This window comes from Arvicanthis niloticus, chromosome 4, assembly GCF_011762505.2.
Source record: "Arvicanthis niloticus isolate mArvNil1 chromosome 4, mArvNil1.pat.X, whole genome shotgun sequence".
Taxonomy (NCBI): domain Eukaryota; kingdom Metazoa; phylum Chordata; class Mammalia; order Rodentia; family Muridae; genus Arvicanthis; species Arvicanthis niloticus.
In genome coordinates, this window is record NC_047661.1 from 62,907,158 (window position 1) to 62,922,678 (window position 15,521).

At 37.8% G+C, this 15,521-nt stretch overlaps 1 protein-coding gene across 1 annotated transcript in view; it reads left to right on the plus strand.

The window, feature by feature from the left end:
• Positions 1-15,521, plus strand: part of Dchs2 (dachsous cadherin-related 2) — a 211,581-nt gene that overhangs the window by 139,270 nt on the left and 56,790 nt on the right. The window contains exons 6-10 of the mRNA XM_034500570.2: positions 1,748-1,935; positions 3,094-3,193; positions 8,036-8,190; positions 9,280-10,123; positions 13,017-13,256. Of these exons, the coding sequence (XP_034356461.1) occupies positions 1,748-1,935; positions 3,094-3,193; positions 8,036-8,190; positions 9,280-10,123; positions 13,017-13,256 (1,527 nt within the window). The remainder of the gene's footprint in view (positions 1-1,747; positions 1,936-3,093; positions 3,194-8,035; positions 8,191-9,279; positions 10,124-13,016; positions 13,257-15,521) is intronic.

A 15,521-nucleotide genomic window follows, 5' to 3' on the forward strand; every position in this document is an offset into this window, starting at 1 on the left:
TCTGGTATATACTCTTTTGTTCACCATCTCTCCAGTGCAATCCTGAAACCTGTTTCTTCCTTCCTTCCTTCCTTCCTTCCTTCCTTCCTTCCTTCCTTCCTTTCTTTTTTGTGCTTCTGGCTTTCTTACAAATCCAGCATCTCATGTCTGGGGAGCCCTGATGTCCTCTGATTACGGAGAAGGCAAAAATGGTTTGCACCTATCATTCCTTTTCCTTATAGATGTATTGAAAAAGCCAAGATATATTTTGTGAAACACTAGTGCCATCAAGGTCAAACTAGAAAGCACAAAATCATGATCACAATACTCACAAAATCACTAAAAACATTTACGTCTCATTTTGATAAAGAAAAACAGGGATCATTGACTGTGATGTAGTTAATCTTTGATACCTTAAATAAAAATCTAAATACAAAATATGGCTAACACAAAATGCAACAACATATGTTTAAGTTGCAAGCAGGTAGCTGGGAAACAGACTGATAGTTAGAGACAGTCAGAAATGAGAAATTTTTCATGAAATAAAAATGGGTAATTTTTATGAAATAAAGCTTCCATTTGCTAATTTAGATTTGGTACTTTCAGAGTTACAGGTTGGAACTTTAAAAATGCTGTTGTATGTATGATTTATTAAAACCATGGTCATAATGAGCACTATTGGTTTATATATAATGAACATATTGGTACATATGGTTTATGTAGATGATGTTGCACTAAATACTGGATTTAAGCTCACTGATTCAGCAACTCTCACCAAACATGAACTTTTTCTTTCATTGTAGCCTTCCATTTCTAGGCAATGTCATTGCATTTGGTTTAAGTGTGAGAAAAGTTTAGTAAAAGGAACGTTTGGTGGCAACGGCCTCGAGCCAAGGAAGCCAGTGCTAGGCTGGGCAGGAAGAAAAGCCGTGTGTGGCCTCTCCAGAGCCTTGGCAGCAGGGACAGGCAGTTAGAAGTTTATGCCGACTCTCCGTGCCTGAGTGTAAGGGGATTTTAAAAGGTAGCGTGTTTCTAAGCAAGAATTACAAAATATGTTTTGAAAAGTCTTGACAAGGAAGTCATTTGGGAATTCATTGCCTCTTGATGTGCACATTTTTGTGAGTTAAAAGAAACGTTGACATGTGTAAAGGACATGTCACTGCTCCGGAAATATGTTTTTCAAGTTAGTATAAAGCAATGATATCAAAGGCAAATAATCTACGGCTTACAAGACACCATGAAATATTCATTTGTGTCTGCTTCAGAGAGCAACCTAGAAGTTAGCTGTGGGAGGCTGGCAGGTGGCGATCTGGAAACCACATCCAGAACTTGGGGTGCCATAGGCTATGTGCTTTCTGTGTTCTATGGAGCAGCAAAAGCAACCATTACATATCTTCCAAATCATAGGTTTCATTTTGTGGGGGGCAAGTGATTAATGATGGGTAATTTGAAATACAAAGAATGATAAAGAATTTTTCAGGTGCTATTTTCCAGAGAAACCTCAGTGATTGTTTTGCTTTGAGACAGAGTCTCCTTATTCATCCCAGAGTGCTTCTCCAGCTGCTGGGATTATAGGCACACACCACCAGAGCTGGCAGCAAATTCTTTCAACAGTCACACAGAGCAGAATTGCTTTGTGTGTGAATGGTCTTGAGGGTCAAAGCTTTCAAGTTGATTTTTCCTTCCATGGATTATTTTGGATGCGGTTGGTCAACCTCATGCCAGTATTCTATCGCACAGTGCCTGTCTTGTTCTGCTGTCTTTCCAGGTGAGCTGATCAATTGGTTGGCATTGGATCGTGAGCACCAGGGGCATCATCACATGACTGTCCTAGTGACAGACCACGGCTCCCCACCACGGAATGCCACCATGCTGGTTTATGTCACAATTACTGACATCAATGACAACAGGCCTTTTTTCCCTCAGTGTCTCCCAGGAAAGGAATTTCACTTCAAGGTTTGTGAAGTAGATTAGCAGGGAGCTTGTAATGCTTTCAGAGTCATTTGTTTTCATCGCCACCTTGTGGTAAAAGATGTGAATTCACCAAGTCAGCCATGGCGTGTCATTACATAGAATTCCAATTCAGAATTGCAGCCCCACTTCGATTAAAAGAAATATAGTTCTGTGCCTTGCATACAGACATGATGTCACCCCAGCGTCAGCCACAATGGCTCATGCACGGGCTGCTGCTGCTTTGCCTGAACCTCTGAGCGGAGCTCCGTATGTACAGTCGATGTGCAGGCATTTGGAAGCTGTATCAGTGTGTAGTCCTGACATGAGCGAGTGGGGTTTGGAAGCACACACCCAACTTGTAATCATACACATATGACTTCATCGTTTCCCTTCCACATTTTGTATGTGTTTCTATAATAAATTACAATGCTGGTTCATGTACTTTGTAAGTAAATATATATTAAATAGGTGAATCATACATATAAAAAGCTTAGCAACTACAGATCTCCAAACAATTGAATTGGATGTTTAGACCCTGATGGGATATATGTAGTGAACAACTCAGAAGGGTGTTGAGGAAGTTGGGGGATTTAAACCAATCTTCCAAAGCCAGAGTTGAAAAAATTCTGGCAAAGGCAAAAGTACTAGAGTGATATTTATTATATCACGAAAATTCCCTGTGGTTTATAGGATGTTTGAGCTCCACCCATGAATTTCATTATCACGCCTGGAAAATTCCTACTTACTGTGAGATATATTTTCCAAGATAAAGGAAGATATTTCTGTTAGCCATATTTTGGAACTGTAGCAAGTATCTTAAACAACAACCTCAGAAACGTTTCAGAGAATGCTAAGTTCTTGAAGAATTTCAGAAAATGAAGAACTCTTTAGTCTGACTTTATGGTAATTAACTTATTTGCATATTTGGCTCAAATGCTCCAGTTCAAATGCTTTAAACTGTATAGAAAATTAACGGATAAAGTGGATTCTTTTTGTCAACTTCTACCCCTGTACCTTTCTGATGGTAGAGATTTGAGTGGTGTGCAGATTTTAGAATTATTAGTAGGTGGTCGGTATAATGTGTTCTTTCATTTAAAGGCCCACTAATGCATCTTTTAAGGCTTCACTGACTTATCTGTAAGCTATTTGTCTCCATGACAGGCTTTGGAAGGTCAACCAGTCAATACACTGGTTACAACTGTCTTTGCAAAGGATCTCGATGAAGGACTCAGTGCAGAACTTACGTACTCCATCTCTTCAGGTAAAAGCCAATATTTATAGAGGACCACAGGCTTTTAAAATTTCCTCTGTCACTTATCCCCTCTGTCTCCTTTGAGGAAGATACCTTCTCCTTGATCACTCGGAACTCCCTATACTACTTACAATATAAAACCAAATTGGCAAACAAAATCCAGTTGTTGTTTGTGATAGTCACTTCATATTTAAGAACACAAAATTGAATGTCAAAAGTTTTATGGAAATCAGTAGCTGTTTCCCCATGCCCTCAATAGAAGCAATCCATCTTAAATGCATGACTTGTGAGAACCTCAAGCACAAGCCAAGTTTTACTGCAGGGAAAGTGGAAGTTAATAGACAAGAAGTGGTAGTTAACATGTGATGTGCTGGAGCATCCATGAATATCTATGAAGATTGCTCATAGGATGAAAATGTCATGCCTACCTCTATCATACCACACGCAAGTCATACCTTGCATATAGAGCACTCTATGGTGACTTTATTGAAACAGCCTTACTTTTGAGCTTTCTCTTAAAATGCTCAGTCTTTTCCTTTGTCCCGGTAATTTTCTTTACTTGACATTGTGTTTGAGAGCATTTTAAAAGGCATCTTGTGCTTTATCTTGTTTGACACAAACATGGGAAATCCAGAGACAACCTTGTCCTTGCCTGAAGCAGATTTGATTCTCTTCATGGGAAACCCAAGAGGTATAAAAACAGATGCTGAAATTAATATGTCTGTAAACTTCCTGGGACCACTGTCATCACATGATACTTACTAACCTTTTAGAGATGACTCTGTTCTAAAGGTCTCAGTTACTGTGGTGAAGTCATGGAATTAGCTCAGGCACAGGGTGTATTTCCTGTAGAGCTAAAGGGTATGGGTGTCAAGGCCATTGCATGTATAGACTTTTTCTGAACAGTGGGTAGTGAGTGATTGACATTTGTACTATTGTTCGATTTTTCTCAAGGGCATCTCTTTAACTCCTTACATCAAGGTCTAGACTTGTGAATGAATGTAGGGGAAATTCTAGCAGAATATGCTTTAGACCTTTATGAAAAAATTGTAAAGCTTTAGTATAAGACATGAAAGGCAAATGAAGTAAAAGGCTGTTTGTGTACTATTCACATCAGGAAAGCCCAGTGGCCAAAAGAAAAGGGTATTTATTGGCTTAGTATATTTTCAGTTGAAATGTCAGCCTGTATTTGGTGAAATAGGACAAGCTTGTTCTAAAGTCATAATCGAAGAGAATTTTTAAAAAGAATTACCAAGACAGTGTCAAAAGGACAAATGGAAGATATGCCACCATAAGACTTCAATTCATAAAGTTTTTGAAATGAAGACACCAAAGTACTGATGCACTAACAATAGAGCAGTTGACAAGATAATTCATTTAAGTAGATTTAATATGCAATATGTAGAAAGCAGATGGACCATCAATGCATGATACAGTGTTACTTTGTTACCCAGATGAAAAAATAAAATTGCATATCTACTTTTTACTATAAAAATATGTCATATTTAAATGTGAAAAATCTTAATTCTTAACAGAAGAAAATATAAGAGGTTGATTATTTGCTGTTAAGGGAAATATATAACTTTTAAACAAGCAAAATTTAAAGATGTAGATGAATGTAATTACATTAAAATTCAGAACTTCATAATATATGACGTTGTTTTCATATTGGGAGAAAATAATTACAACCTTTGTAATGACACAGAATTACAATCAGCTTTACTAAAAATTTCTAAAGATCAGAAAGAAAAGGATAAGTGATTTAAAAGCCAAGCAAATAAGCATTTTTTTTTTCAGCCAGAATGGCACAGCCAGTTTTAAAGCATGTCTCTTGAGTATAACGACTTCGAAGAACAGAGACACATGTGATAAACTTGCAGGGTACTTGTGCTAGGTCCCAGAAGCAGCCTTCTGTTTGTTGTCCTGGAGCAGCCCATGTGTACACAGAACGAGAAGGGGCAGAACACTTGTTTGAGCTTTGTTTCACATACTTACACTCTCTTTGAGCAAGATGTGGCCAGGAAAGTGGTCTACCTACAGCTTCAAATGCATCAACCTAGACACATTGTGGCGTTTATTTGAAGAAGTCAACTCATGTCAGAGATAAGAACTCTACTTCAATAGTGTACTAGGATCTGTCTCCATTTTTACTGGGAACTAGGACTTTGTCAGTGGTTCCTCATCTCCTTGGTAAGGAAGAAAGTTCTCCTGTCATGCTTCCTGTTCCCCACAAGGAGGCGCCATGATTTCTTCACACGTAAACATTGTAGATCTTTTTTGGTTCTGGCACACTGGGGCAGACTATCTTCCTATGACCCTTGCTAAGGTTAGTTAGGTGCTTGAAATCTTTTCGTGACTTTTCTCTAATTTTGAGAGTAGTCAAAGAACATGAAATAGCCACGAAAAGCAATGGATGTGAAAATACACACACATATACACATACGAACTTACCCTCCAAACAAGTGCACACTCACAGTCACACACACTCACACATGTACACACTCACAAGTCACACATTCGCACACACACATGCCCACACATACACATCCACATACATATGTTTACAAGCACACCGACATGCAAACACATACATGTACACTCATACTTACATATACATAATCAGAGAGGGAGGGAGAGAGCTTTAATCCTGGTATAGGACCTTTACCTGAAAGCCAGCAAAGCCACACTTCACATGTCTGTGGTCCATTGGGTAGAGAATAGAGTACCATGCCAGTTAGGAAGGTGACTCCACAGGACAAAGATGGAGCAGAAGATCTGGAAATGAACACTGACTTATTTGTTTTTCAGACCCGCCATTCATAAAACACTGAAAATCACTCCATGTAAAAGCTGACACTGATGCTCAGCGTGCATCCTGAGTGTCGGGGATGTTGTTTTTATGTGTGCACTGGGTTCTTTCCTTTCACCTCTACCTGAGTTCAAGGACTTGAACTGAGCTTAAACCTGTGCAGTGAGCGCCTTGACCCACTGAGCTCATTCACTGGTCCTCTCAGACGTTATTTTTAAATTAACTTCCAAGGGGACACTTGGAACAATGCATTTGAGGCATATAATGATGCGCATCATCCGTTTTCACCTTATCTCATTACTAAATAAAGTTGACAACATTAGAATATAATAATGTAGCAAGATAAAAAATATAATAGCAACATGGACTTTGATCATTCATTAGAGCATTCCACGGGGTCCCTGTGAGACAGAAATGAGCAGATGAAAATAGAAATCACAACTCATGTGTTTCATAGCTGCTGGCTTCACACACTTAACTTCTTCAGGGCAGACTATTTACAGCCCTGAGGAGTAAGTGGACCAAGCTGACTCAGTGGCTGTGGAAACAGAGAATGGCTTTGTATGCTTGGGCTTTGTCTGAGGTCTTCCTGTTGTTTGAAATATTCAGATTTCATTGAAAATTATAGTCTATGATTTAACTAAGCCCACTGGGGAAATGAACTTAAATTACTTGTATTTATGCGAACCTCTGATATATTTTGGCATGTATGTTTATTGACTCACCATCTACTGTAAAGGCCTAGAAATTATAAGTAACCAAGAAAGAGTGAGAACTCCCTTTCCTTACAGATTGTGGACTCACAGAACTATTTTCCACCAAAGGGAGGCAGAAATGCATGGAGAAATGACAGATTTCAGATCTTAGATAGTAAATCCATAAGAAAAGCCTACAGTACCCAGCATATGACACAAGGGAATTGGTACAGACTTACTGGGACTCTGTTTAAAAACCCAGGGACTGATGTTGAAAGGATCTTGCTATTCAGTGATGAAGTAATTAATCAGTAAAGATAACAATGGTGATAGGCTAAAACCCTTTCCTACACTGAGATGTTCTTATGGCTTACAACAGTACTTGATATTTAGAGGGATATCTTAGTGTCTACAAAGCTCGTGTTGCTCCTCCAGAGGACCCAAGTTCAATTCCTAGCACCCACACCAAGCAGCTTACAGTTGCTTGTAGTTCTAGATCAATGGGTTCCAATGTCCTCTTCTGGACCCTGCAGGCACCAGCATTAGTGAGAAAGAAATTTTCTTTTATTGAAATATTCTTGTTAATAAAAGAAGAAAAAGCAAGAGGAGCTACCTTCACTGGAATACTTAATGACCCCACAAATCTAGGCTTTGAGCCAGCAGGACCAACGTCAAAGACCAAAGAGCAATTGATATTTGACTCTGAAGGAAAATACACTATTTTGTGAAGCACTGACACCAAAAATTCTACCCAAATTGGATCAGTTCTCCAGATCTACTTTCTGATCTGAAACATTTCAAAGAAACATAAGTATTTAAGAAGAAGGGAAAGGGGTTAGGAAAGAATTAAGCTGCACACTGAAGATGTAACAACCAAATGTAGGCCATTCCTGATCCAGTCTCAACAAACAAATCTCAAAGGCAAAATATGCATATGGATGGCAGAAATCTGTAGATGGTCTCACTATGTAGCTCAGGATGGCCAGGCAGGATTTTTCCACTGCATTATAGGCATGCACCACCATGCCTAGCCACCTACTCTTTTATTTTTATGTACATAATCTAAAAAAATTGTGTCTTGTCTATGTTTTAGTGGCATATAAAAATTAAATTGATATTAACAATGGATTGACACATATGTGTATCAATATACTGTAAAATGTTTGAATAGGGTAAGCATCACCTCAGACCCTCAAGGAATTAAAACCTAGTTAAAATTCTATAGCTCTTCAAACTCCCAAAAATTTTAAAGTAAATACATGTTCTGAATTATGAATATATTAACTGAATCCATCCCATCTTCCACTTTTCTTGGATTAATATTAGTTTCTTCCTTTGTGTGTATAGATTATCCTGTTCACTTTAAGATCGATGCAAACAACGGTGAAATAAGAACAACCGCAATCCTTTCACATGACTACAGATCTTCCTATAGGATGACAGTCATCGCCAGTGACCATGGGGTGCCCCCACTTCAAGGACAGGCAATTATTAATATTCAGGTAATGTCATCAATGTAAGATGTAGAAGAACATCGAGAATGTCATTTGATTTTTAAACAAGTGGATAGCATGAAGACATTACCAGTATGTGGATCCTATTTCAAGAGTACCCTACACACAGTGCTTACCTTCTCATTCTTGTTTGGAAAAAAGTTAAATCTAAATAACATTTGAACGAGTTATGTATTGTTATCAGCAAGTCTTCCTTCACTACATAAACATTTGTGCTGTTTTGGGTGTGATGTACAAAAGGAGACTTTTTCTTACTTAATTCTGACTGCAATGAGTTGGTAAGGTGGGCCTTGTATGAAAGTAAATGGCTACCAGATAAATCACATGTGTTTTTGAAAAACTTTAAAGCATATAGCAATTACTTCAAAGATTCGCATTAATCAAATCATAACAACATCAACGAAAACACCAAGTCATGGAATATCTTTGTCACAGGAGAAAATTATCTCTAACCAGTCAAAATTAAGGTGACCGTGTATAGCTAGACTCTTTGTTAATCATATGCTACCAAGTAATGTTAACACAGTCTAAATATAATATAAGCTTATATGTATATAATAACAAAGAGTTTACTTCCCCAAGACTACTCTTTTCAAAATATGTCTTTCATAATTAAAATGTTGGTTACGAGAAAAATTAATGTGGCTGTACCTTTAGTTTTGTTTCAACAAAGACTCACTATTTTAGTGCCCAAAGGTCTCATTGTAGCTAGGTTGATCTCTAGGGTTTAGGATAATTTGGAGAATTAGCTGTTCAATATTCACATTGAAGAATTACCATGAACATTCCAGAGGAACTTTGGCCCAGCCTCACAAAACAGTCATTCATGTATCACAGCAAATTAAAAAGTGTACTCTCTTTTCTCCTATATGGATCAAAATTTATCTTTTAATACATGTTAGAATTCTAATAAACGGTGTTTTCTCAACAACTAACACATATATAAAACACAAGCAAAAATCAGCTTCTAACATAAAGTCATAATATATATTGATGTTTAAACTTACCTTTTAATAGCGATACTTGAAGTTTTAAAATACTCCATAGCAACAATTTTTTTGTTTGTTTTTATTTTAGGTGATACCACTCTCCAAAGGGAGATTTCTTATGTCTCAGAATATCCGACATTTAGTTATCCCAGAAAACACGAAGCCTGCAAAAATCATGAGCCTGATGAAGTCACCTGATTCACTTAAACATAACCATAGTGGGAAGTTACATTTCAGTGTTGTTGCTGAGGACAAAGATGACCACTTTGAAATTGACAGCTCCACAGGAGATTTGTTCCTAACTAAGGAACTTGATTACGAAATGACATCCCATTATCTTATCAGGGTGATTTCTAAAGATCACAGCCAAAACCCTGCCTGGAACAGCACAGTCTTCCTTAGCATTGATGTGGAAGACCAGAATGAGCATTCCCCATCCTTCCAGGATGAGTTCATTGTGATAAGCATAGAGGAGAATGTCTCTGTAGGGACTCTGGTTTATGTCTTCAATGCCAAAGATGGTGACGGCAGTTTTCTGAACAGTAGGATACAATACTTTGCAGAATCCAGACATGTTGGAATGAACCCGTTTCTCATCCACCCCTCCTCTGGTGCATTGGTCACTGCATCTCCCCTGGACAGAGAGAATGTTCCAACTTTCATTTTAACTATAACTGCATCTGATCAGGCTGTGAATGTGACAGATCGCCGATGGAGGTCACTGGTAGCAGAAGTGGTGATTTTGGATGTGAATGACCACAGCCCCACCTTTGTATCCTATCCCATCACCTATGTGAGAGAGGATGCTGAAGTGGGTTCTGTGGTGCACCGCATAAGTGCCCAGGATCCAGATGCAGAGATGAATGGAGAAGTAGCATATAATATCCTCTCAGGAAACGAGGACATGGTCTTTGTGCTAGACAGCTCATCAGGTACAGTACTCTGGATGCCACTTCTATGTTATTTTATTTTGCTAAATGTTTTGTTATGCTTTGTTTGAGACAAGTTCTCCTATATCTCAGGATGAATTCAAAGTCACAATGTAGCTGAGGATGACACGGAATTCCTGATCTGCCTGCCTCTGCTTCCTGAGTAATCGGATTGCAAGTGTCTGCCACTATGCTCAACTTTGTAGAAAGATAATTCTACACTCCTAACATTTTAATTTCCTGAATATATCATTCTTGACTGTGAACTCAGTGCTGTACAATAGAACTCTAAAGGTCATACTGTTTACTTAATCTAATTCATTTTTCCCTCATTTTCTCCTCTTTGCATCCAGACAAACACTACTCCTCTTGATAATTCTATAAATTTGATTATTTTAGATACATTAGATAAATGGAATCATGCAATGTTTGCCTCTCTATGACTAGTTTATTTCAGTCATCCCAATGTCTTCAAAGTCTAGACATGCTATCACACATGACGAAATTCCCTCATGATTTTTAAGGACCGCTGCTTGCATGGATCATATTTTCTGTCCCCCTTCATCTGCTGATAGACTTTTGAATTATTTCTAACTTTGACTATTGTAAACAGTACAGAAGTAAACTTGACATTGCCACTACCTGCTGGAGACACTGATTTCAATTCTCTTGCATAAATATTCAGAAGTCGTGTTATTGAGATGTATAATTCTTTAATTATAATTAAAAGACTCTTAAAGCTACTGTAATTTCTCTGGAAAGACGGGGCTTTATGATTCTCTAGCTAATTTTGAAATGTTTTTTTGAAAAAAATGATTTTGAGGAATTACCATACTGATTTCTAATAGTGTGCAAGAGTTTTTGACATCTCTGCATTCCTACCAACTCTTCTTGTTTATCATTCTACAATAGTGCCACCCTGGTAGTTGTTATATGACACTCTTCCTAGAGAGATGTAACACACACACACACACACACACACACACAAAGAGAGAGAGACAGAGAGAGAGAGAGAGAGAGAGAGAGAGAGAGAGAGAGAGAGAGAGAGAGAGCATATTATATATGGAGAATTATACTCGAACTGTTTGTTGATATTAGCTGCTTTGTAGCTAGCTCTTATCTTGTGGGCCGAGGATGCAGTAACCACCACTGTGAGCCTTTGAAGTAGAGAATGCTACTAGAAGTAAAGCAAAGTGGCTGTGTTCCAAATCAAGATCATTATGCAGGGACTTTGGTGTGCAAATGCACCTCGGATCCTGTGAGCCAGCATTGATCAGGAACTGGAAATAACATACAGGTCTTAATGGCTGAATTCTTTGCTCACCAGGGATATTGTTTTTCACACCAGTTGCAGTGTTTTAATTTTTTACATCAGCATTTACTCAAGATCATTCACTCAGTACAAATGTCACTGACTGCCAATTCAGAGGTTCTCCTGTCACTGTGTTGTAAGATGCCACCCACTATGCTTGTTTTTAAATGTGACGTGTTAAAAGAATATGCAGAATTCTCAACCTTGTGAATTTGGAAATGAGCTTTTCTTTATGTGATTGTTCAGGACATTTAAGAAACGTATGGATTACTATATAATGGTCTGTAAAATCGTGATTTCAACATGAACCTAAGGTGGGGGATCTCAGATGTAAACTATTTGGCCAGATGTGAAGAACATTATTTGAAATGAGAGTCAATGTGTCAGATTTGGAAGTTGTGAGCATAGTTGGCTCTAGTCTGTTGGGAAATTTTATCAGAACATTTCTCAAATCCTGACATGTGGTTCCCTTCTGAGGCTCACATGAACACCACCTAAGTGCACAACTGACAAGAGATTCTCCAGACACAGGCTGATGGTTTCTGCAAGAGTTGTGGCTCTCCTTAGAGCTGATTTAATGGCACTTTAAACGCTTTCCATGATGCCCAAGGAAGGTCTGTGTCAGCCTGTTAAAAGGGAAGAATAAACTTGAATTGTGTCTTAGTAACGCCAGCCTCAGGAATCTTGAGCTATACAATGGCTATTTCTTTTGAGGTATTTTTCAAAGACATAAAATGATAATGGCAGAATGTATCCATATGAGATGGGAGGTTTTTTTTTCTCTTACAAGGCTTGTGTTTTTAATAGAAATAAATGGCATAGTGATTTTTCCTATAGCCTCAATGTATTTAATGATGAGCAATTATTAAACAACTATTTTAAAATCCGACTCAATATTTAATTATTTGAAGAAAATATTAGGGGGGCAATCATCAATCCTAAAAGAAATATGCAACAGTTATTACTTTACAATGGTTGTCTGTGTAAAACACTGTACATACACAGAGTTATGTGGTTCAATACAGTAGGATAGAAAGGTGGCTTTTTGTGAAGTTCATTGTCTGTGTTGCAAAACATTGTCTGTGTTTGCCTGTTATTGCTAATAAAGCAAGTGACAGGTAACCAAGAGTCAGTATAACAGATGCCAACTCTTTAACAGAAATCAAATGTCTGAACAATGGAGTCATATGCACATTTTTATAACTTGGTTGCTTCTATGTATGTCATGCATCACAGACTATATGCCATTAGTATCACAGATGCTTTAGCAGGTGAGGGAAACGTGTAGACTAGTGACTTTGCTGTAGGCCTCTCAGGAGATGATCGTATAAGATAGACTTTTAAATTTGTTATTTGTTTTTACAAATTATATTGACCTTCTGTGTAAGAACATTAACTTTCCGTTGTAGATAATATATGAATTATGGTACTTGGTCCAATAAATTTCATTCTCTTTTTTATGATTCATTCACTAGCAAAGAAAACTGAGTTTTCAGTAGTGCACTGTGACATAAGCGGTGGTAGAACAGTCAGTCTTAAGATAAACAACATCCCTAGCCCACCGTGTCTTCTCTTTCAAAACAGGCTTGCTGAGGACAGCTTCTCATTTGGATTACGAAGTGAAAACTCAGCATATCCTTACCCTTGTGGCCCATGATGGTGGCACGCCCGCACGTTCTTCATCCCAGACACTGACAGTCACTGTCCTTGATGTAAATGATGAGACGCCAGTATTTAAGCAACTTCTGTATGAAACTTCAGTTAAAGAAAACCAAAGTCCAGGGGTGTTTGTCACAAGGGTTGAAGCTGAAGACACAGATTCAGGTAATTTGAAAACTAGGTAGTAGATGCTATAAAAAAGCATTTAAGAGTTATAGTTAATATAAAATAGTAGTTATGGGAGTGAGAGCCATAGACAGCACAGTAGAAAAATGCTTGCCAGGGAGCCCAACAACCCGAGTTGGATTTCATGAACCCATGATGGAAGAAAAATGATTCTTGAGTGTTCTTTCAGACTTCCACATGTGTGCTATACTGCATGTGTGGGTGTGCACACATGTACACACACACATACAAATAGTAAATAAATTAAGAAAAACAATAGTTATGGGGAAATGAAGTTACTACTTACCTCAAATATCAAGTATTTTCAGCAACATACATGAAACGAAAAGCTATAGATGAAGCCTGTTTTTTTCTAGCATCTATTTGTATTAATATTTATTATTTTTTTGAGTGGCATATGCCTAATTAACACATAATTTATTAATTTCAGTGACACAGCAAGCAGAGGTACCCACAGGGTCACGTTTATCTCAGCTCACTGGATGCACTGAGCATGGGAAGTCTAGTGCTTCTTCATCTCCTCAGTGTAAGACAGGCTCCCTCCAAGAGCTGTGGAGCTGATGCAGACAGCCTAGGTTTGAGTCCCAGAATTATCTCTCTCATAAGATGTGCAACATGGAAGACGGTACTAACCATCCTCTCTGTTCTTATTGTCTGTAAAATGGAGACAAATGTGGCGCTTAATATGTAGTCCTGTTTTAAGTATGAAGGCATTACTATGTGAAAAGAAAGATTATATGAATATCTGGCACATAGCAATGTTAACTCCCATTTTTACTGTTATAATGAACACAGAATAGAGACACACCCATCTAAAATGAACAGTTATGGTGGCTGGGATTCATGAGTGTCTCTGACTTGCTATTGAACATCTCTGAGGCTCTTTGAATGTCTAAGGCACAGTAGATTTAATGTTATTCTGTTTTTATTTGAAACTAAATGGTGATAATATTGACAGCCCAGTGTCTCAGATTTTGCTATTAACAGCACTTTCTGAGTTTTCCCATCAGAATGAATGCAAACCATTCAATTAGCCAGTCTTTAAAACTTACATTTGTAAGATTTGCACTTACATTTCCACAACACCGAGAGTGCTCTCCGTGGTGTTTCTCCCTTAAATGTTGATCAGAGGAGTAAAGGATAGTTTTCTCTAGCTTTCAAACTAAGTTCTATATCGCTCAGCTGCTCTGATCTCTTGGGAAACACCACTGTGCAACGATGAACCTTTGATCTGAATTTGTCTAAGATGCTTAAGGGACACTTTTTTTCAAGAGCGCAAGTTATTTTCCCTCTTTGACCAGAGAGGGGCAGTGTGATCAAAGACTTTTCCTCCTGACTCTGAACGGAGCATGCTCACAACTGTTCTCAGTCCCTGCTTAGAAGTTAGCGCTTTTCCAGCTCTGTTTGCCTTAGGGTGATAGGAACAATGGGAACCTGAACAAGCTTTTCATTTCACAGTTCACAGTGGTCCTAGTTCAGCAATGTTCTGGTCCACAGTTCCCCCGCTGTAACCAACAGCAGGAACCTCCGCAGGGCTGCGTAGGTTGAACCCACTGCCGATGAACAGCTTAGCAGCTCACAGTCTCTTTCCCCCTTGGCCACACTTCGTTAATTTTATTTTCTGTATGGGATTCTACTGAAGACATTTCTTTTTCTTTTATGTTTGAAAAGAGGGAACTTTCTAATTCCTCTTTGAATTTATTAACAAGACTGCCATAAGCAAATCCTTCTACATTTTTTTTTTTTGCTGTGAAGTTAATGTTGCTTTCTTTTGTGACCTATTGATTATATATGAGTTTGAAACCTTATCATTGAAGAGATCAAAATTACAACTGAAAATTCAGATGCACGATTATTATTTTTTGTGGCTTTACATGTATGGATGTTTGAAGTACAACTTAACATCCTTCCAAACTTTATCTAATCTCACACTGTCTTAGAGATGGTTTGAATTACTGAAAGCCTTTGCTTTTTTTTTTTTTTTAACAAATTGATGAAAAATAAAAAAAAATTGAGGATTTCATACAAGTACTGTATTTACTATATTTTTTAATGAAGACAGATCTGTTAAGCTGTTAAGCAGGTGTTTTTATAAATACATATGACTCTGTGTATGTGTGTGTGTATTTGAATATATTTTCTCTGGATCTTTTTTCTTTTTGTGTTTTCTTTTCTCTTTTTTCTTTTTGCACTTCGTGGGTTAAACCAACGAAACAGGATTATGCATGAGAATTAAATGACGTA